The 6,000-nt window shown below is 34.5% G+C and overlaps 1 protein-coding gene across 5 annotated transcripts in view; it reads left to right on the forward strand.

Moving 5' to 3' along the window:
* Positions 1–5,230, forward strand: part of SMAD5 (SMAD family member 5) — a 45,029-nt gene extending 39,799 nt beyond the window's left edge. For all 5 annotated transcript variants that reach the window (XM_059698453.1, XM_059698449.1, XM_059698448.1 and 2 more), the window contains one exon: positions 195–5,230. In XM_059698453.1, the coding sequence (XP_059554436.1) occupies positions 195–338 (144 nt within the window). In that variant the 3' untranslated portion in view covers positions 339–5,230. The remainder of the gene's footprint in view (positions 1–194) is intronic.
* The last annotated feature ends 770 nt before the right edge of the window (positions 5,231–6,000 follow it).

Raw genomic sequence — 6,000 nt, forward strand, 5'->3', positions numbered from 1 at the left:
GGTTTCTATTAATGGAATTATGTTATTAGAAATGCATATATCTTTCAATAATGCAGCTATTGTGTTGATTTTAACTCCATGGTGAATGCTGATTGGCTTTGTAATTTTTTTAAAGTACATTCTGCATATGTCTACTGTTAAAGTATCTTTTTGTTAGTGCCCTAAAATTAGTTTCAACTGGTTCATTTCCACAGGGCTGGGGAGCAGAATATCACCGGCAGGATGTTACCAGCACCCCATGTTGGATTGAGATTCATCTTCATGGGCCTCTTCAGTGGCTGGATAAAGTCCTCACTCAGATGGGCTCCCCTCTGAACCCCATATCTTCTGTTTCATAGTGCAGAGTATTCTCTTCAATTATGTTATTAGTGGACTTGTTTTAATTTTAGGGAAACTTTCAGTACAGATACTGTGAGCTTACATGGAAAACAGCTTTTTTTTTTTTTTTTTTTTTTTTTTTACGTAATTGTGACCAATACATTTGTATTTTGTGATGAATCTACATTTGTTTGTATTAATGTTCACGTGATTAACTTTCAAAACTGTTGTGAAAGATGCAGAAAAATTATGCCCCAGTTCAAAAGTTTGGCATTAATCTTAAACTGGAACATACTTTTGCCTTATTGTCTCAACAAATTTTTTTGTTAAAATGTTTTTGAAAAAGTAAAAAACAACACATAATGAAAAATTATAATTGTATAATAAGAGGGTATACAGTGAAAAGTCTTTCCTTTGATTCTTGATCCTTAAGAAGCTGTACTTTTACCAGTTTCTGTGTCCCACCAACTTTTAAAAAGTCTAATTCATTGTTCTATAAAAGCATATGGTAGGGACTTAAGAGAAACTATAAAAAAGAATCTTGTATTTGAAGGAACACTATGCACTGCTGTAACAAGCAGTGTCCAGTAAGAGCAAAGTGATAGTTTTCTAGATGACATCATAACACTTACACTTAATACAGCCAACTGTTTGTCATGTATTGTGACTTCACTCAGTATATCTTTTGTAAAACATTTCCTTTTTAAAAAAATTATTGCCAACAACAGGTCTCCAGTATGTGTCATTTACTCGGAACATGCCATAAGTACTACTTTATAGCTAGCGACAGCGCATGCACGGCCTTGGTCAGCTATGTTGCTGCTTTCGGCCAGTGTTGCAAGGACTCTAATTTTGACATGCATTAATCTTTTATTTTGCACTTTGATGGGTGACAGTTTTTAGTGTAATCTTTTGTGAAACACACTCAAGTGACTTGGACTTACATGCTCATCCTTACTTCCTTGGTACCCCTTTTGTATTAACAAACACTGCAATTTATAGATTACAGTTGTAGGAAGTTATACTTTTTTTTTTTTAGCTTTTGTTGTATTTTCAGCCTAGATTATAATACTGTTGTTCTGTAGCCCCAGCTTAAGGTGCCTTTTTAATTCCAGTTTTATGGATGTTTTTAGTGTTGAAAAGTCATGTACTTATTAATCCCATTGCTCTTATTATATCAGTCTCCCCATGCGGGGAGACTGCTATAGCCATAGAAGTCTCTTCAGTCTAGCCCCGAGGTTGGGGGCACTGGTGATAACTAAATGAATCAGCAGTGGTGGTTGAGATAGCTGATTTAAAAACTTCATGTGTCAAAGAACACAGACTGTTCTGTCAGTTACCATGCATGCTCTTTTTACATTTTTTTTTTAGTACCTATGTGAATGCTAATCACCAAGAACAAAATTCTCAGAAAGGGAAGACATGAAACCCTAAAATAGCCATTTAATCAGTCATGCTCAAAGGGTTTGGATAAAAGACTCTACCCATTTTTCTATGGAGCAGTCAGATGGACACTTAGTTATGGCATGAGAACAAAGACATTATTTTGAAAAATGTGACCTAATTTACCTATCAGAAAAAGCTTATTTTCTGGTGTCTTGTAGTACTATATGGAGCTATGTCAGTTTTGTGTTTAAAATGTTCATTTGGTTTGACTTTCTACTTGACCCTTTCTGCTTTTGTGAGGAAGTAAATACGTTTTTTGAGAAAAGGAGAATGTGATTCTTTTTGTTCTCTGTGACATTATTTATTGCTTTTACAAAGTGCAACCAATGGATGGTTTTAGTTCTTTCAGATGACGTGCCTTCCATGTGCTTCAGCTCACAGCCCTTTGCTGGGTGAGAGGATACTTTCTGACAGTCCCCTGAGCCTTAAACATACGTTTTCCATGACATACATTATCAGTCTTCTGTAATTGTGTCAGCCATCTGAAAGAGGATACTATTTGCTTAGTGATAGAACAATTTTTATTTTACTTTTTTTTTTTTTTTTTTTGCTTACCAGGCTCATGATACAATTTGTGGAACAAATTTGTAGTAAAAAACACCAGGTTGAATGATAGAAACATGTAATCAACCTCAGTGGGCTTGAACTGAAGGAAACTATGGAATTGTTTTATTGAGACTTTCCATTGAGTTAACTAAAAATAGTTTTTATTCATGTCACAGCTTTTAGAGTTAGCAGGATTTTATGTGATTGGCCTTTTCTGTGGTTTTTCTAAGGAACTGTGTCTCATGAATGACAGTCCTGAAACTATTAACTGTTAAGAGTTTCATGGAGAAGTAGAAGTCTGTTGTATTTACTAAAAGTTGTCAATTCCACACCCATGGATTTTAAATGAAAACTTAATCTGGCTGCTTCTATGATTCCCAAAGATGCCCAATATCCATGGATGGGAAATAAAAGTTGCCAATAAGATTTTTAAAAACGAAATGAAATTCTGACTAATGAAAAGAAAGTACCTCTGAAAGACACTATTTCAGAAAATTATAGTTTTACATTTTTATTTAATTTCCAGAATGGTTTATAAAACATTGCCACCATTACAATAATCACATTTTATAGCATATACAACATGTTAATATATGCCAGCTGAAAAGACAGTCTGGGAATAATAAAATTACAACCAATTTGGTAAATGCAAAAAGAAGACTAGAATCAAAATTGATTTCGGTAATGAATTAAAGCAACAGAAAGATGCTGATTGGCAGAGGAGAAAACAGAATTTAAGAGATGCATTTGACTAACATCGCTACATAATGGATATTATGGTCTGGTGGGTATTGCCTGACTTAAGTTATGAAATGAAAACTTAGTAAGCATATTATTAGCCTATTAAAGCTAACATATTTTCTTTAGAGAAAATTCAAAGGAGACATCAACCAAAATGTCAAATACATCAGAATATAAATAATTTTTCACATTTTATTGTTATGTAAGAAACTGTGATAATAGAATTGGCTGGGTTTCTGAGATCAAATCCAGTGTAAAATTACTAGATAGTTCAAAAGCTACATCTAATAGTACAGAAAGAGGATGTAGCCATGTACCTTTCATACATTTGAGAGTAAGACATCCTTTTAGGATGTAAAATGGTCAAGTATTCAGATCTGACATGTATTATCAAGACAAGAATTGGGGCTCACATTAAAAAACGTACTGTATTTGAAGGGACCTGCTGGAAATGATCCTCCTGTAATAGTGTTCTGCTGAGGGAGAAAGTTTTTACAAAAAATCAAATCCTACCAATAGCAGAGGGACTCTAAAGTTTTATAGTACCAGTTTCAGCTCTGTGCTTCTGTTACAGAGAGCATCTAATATACCAGTTCAGATCCATTTCTTCATACTTTTTCTAGTTACTTGCTTAATATTACCTTGGATTATTATCGCTTTCCCACTTAAAATATATTAGTACCTTTTATACTTTCTGAAGAAGGAAGAACCTTTAGGTAATTATTGAATTCAGCTTCCAATGATGACTTAAATTTTGGACCTGTTGACTTTTAATAGCGTGAGAGCCCTTCTTTGTCTTCTTATTTAAAGCCTCACTTAGTCTCTCGTAGGAATATAAACGTTTCCTCCTCATACTCATCAGCTAGATAAACACGGACCTTTTAAGGTAGCAGATAGCCTGGTGGTTTTAGAAGTGGTGATTTTTATGGGAGCGAGTTTTCGTAAGTATTGGTTTATGGATGGTTTCCTCAGCTATTAACTAGGGTAGCTTTTCGCGGGGGGTAATCTCAGGTTTGATACCTGTTTTCCCCTGAACAGCATTTTCCTCATGGAAGCAGGTGGGATTCTGGGGAGGTTTTCTTCTCAGAGATCATCCGTGTATGGAAGGTGAGAATTGAAGGCATCACTTCTGCAGCAACAATTTTACCTGCTGCACAGAAACTTGGACAGTTCTCTGGAATCCACTGGATTGCAGTTCAGGTTCAGTGTGCCCTGACTACAAGAGGTAACAGTGTTTATCAAGCCGTTGTTATACTGGATTATTAATAATAGAAACTTAACTTCTAACATACAACTATCTTATAATTGAAGTATTACCCAAAAATTGGATGGTTAACAAAAACCAATGACAGATTTTACATAAACATATATTTTTAAACTAAGAGCTTATGCTATGATATTTGCTGGTAGCAACTGCTGTAAAACCAGTGATGAGTTGTTTTGTTGAAAAGGTCTAGTCAGAGCAGGATTTTCCTGTCATTCATGGCAGAGTGAAAAAGGCTTGCATGGTTCTTATCTAAATCTGTTCTTAACATTCTTAAAATCACCATTCTATTGTCCTGTAAGGTTTTACTTGAAGATGCTGTTTTTAAAAAGTTGAGAATTTTGTGTAAGATAGAGTTTTATCCCCATTATTAGGTACCAGTCGGTGTTAGCTATAACCAAGTTCCAGTGGGGTCAGACAAGCCTAGGTTCTTTGTAAAAGAAAAATCTTTTAGAATCGGATTTCCCATCGCAGATGATGTTGCTCTGATTCATTCATAAAGTCTTTTAACTGTAGGGACTCTTGAAGGTAATAGAAGTGGGTTTTTTTTTTAACCTGATTGGTTAAGTGACATTTTGAAAATTACTTATTTTAAAATTGGATAAGATTATAATGAAAACTGGATGTTTATATGTACCTGTCCATGTTCTCTCAAATAGATATTTCTATATGCAGATAATAAAGACCAAACCAATGGCTGCACTATAGGTCTGCTTCTTATTTGTACTTGTTCTGCTTCTGTTTATGTTGTAGAAAGTGAAATTCTAGCAACATGCTTCCATTCTGTTATCTTTTTTATACTTATAAAAATGTATTAGGTTTTACTATATTATGCTTTTCAAAGCCATAACTCGTAAGAACTTCATTTTTGCATATTGTTTGCTAATACATTATTTTAATAAACCTCAAAACCTGCTTAATGTGTGTGTGTGTGTTTCTCTGTTTTTGTGTGTGTGCTCTGTTTTGACTTAACTTGCTTCTTTGGAGTTATAAAAAAGAGAGAGTATTAGTTGCTGTGACGAGGTGTTTTGTACACTAATGATAGAAAATGGAAATATCATGCCTTGCCACTCAGCATGAGGTTTTGCTCAGAATGATTAATATTTTCCCATTCTGTTTCTAAGAGTGTTGATGTGTTATTCTTTGCTAGTTTTGTTCTGTTTTGAAAAAGGATTTGGATCTAAAGTCTGGGTTTTTTTAGTTTAACCACTAATTTCCCTTCTTTAGATCCATCTATAAATGGAAGGTCTTGACCCATGATCCAGAGATAGAATAGCTCGTAGCAGAGCTGGCTCTGGAGGCTGCCTGCCTACATAAGAATCCTGGCCCTCAGAGCTTTCTTAGCTCTGTGCCCTTAGCTTGTGCTTAACCTTTCTGTGCCTCAGTTTCCTGATCTACAAAGTAAAAGTCTACCTACTTCATAGGATTTGGGGAAGATTAAATAGAATGATACAAATAAAGTACTAAGAACAGTGCCTGGCATATAAGAACTCATATTTTTATTATCTCTTACATCTCTTCTTTGATTTAGAGGAATTGTTTCTGATGTTGCTTGACTTTGGTAGATCAACCCTTGATTATCCGCTTTGTGAATTAGCTTTGTTTTTCTTTATTTTTTCCATCTTAAAAAATTTTAAATCACAGATTAGTTTTATCCCCATCAAGTGCACGCCTTTCCACGTCTG

Source organism: Myotis daubentonii, chromosome 5 (genome assembly GCF_963259705.1).
Source record: "Myotis daubentonii chromosome 5, mMyoDau2.1, whole genome shotgun sequence".
NCBI classification, from domain to species: domain Eukaryota; kingdom Metazoa; phylum Chordata; class Mammalia; order Chiroptera; family Vespertilionidae; genus Myotis; species Myotis daubentonii.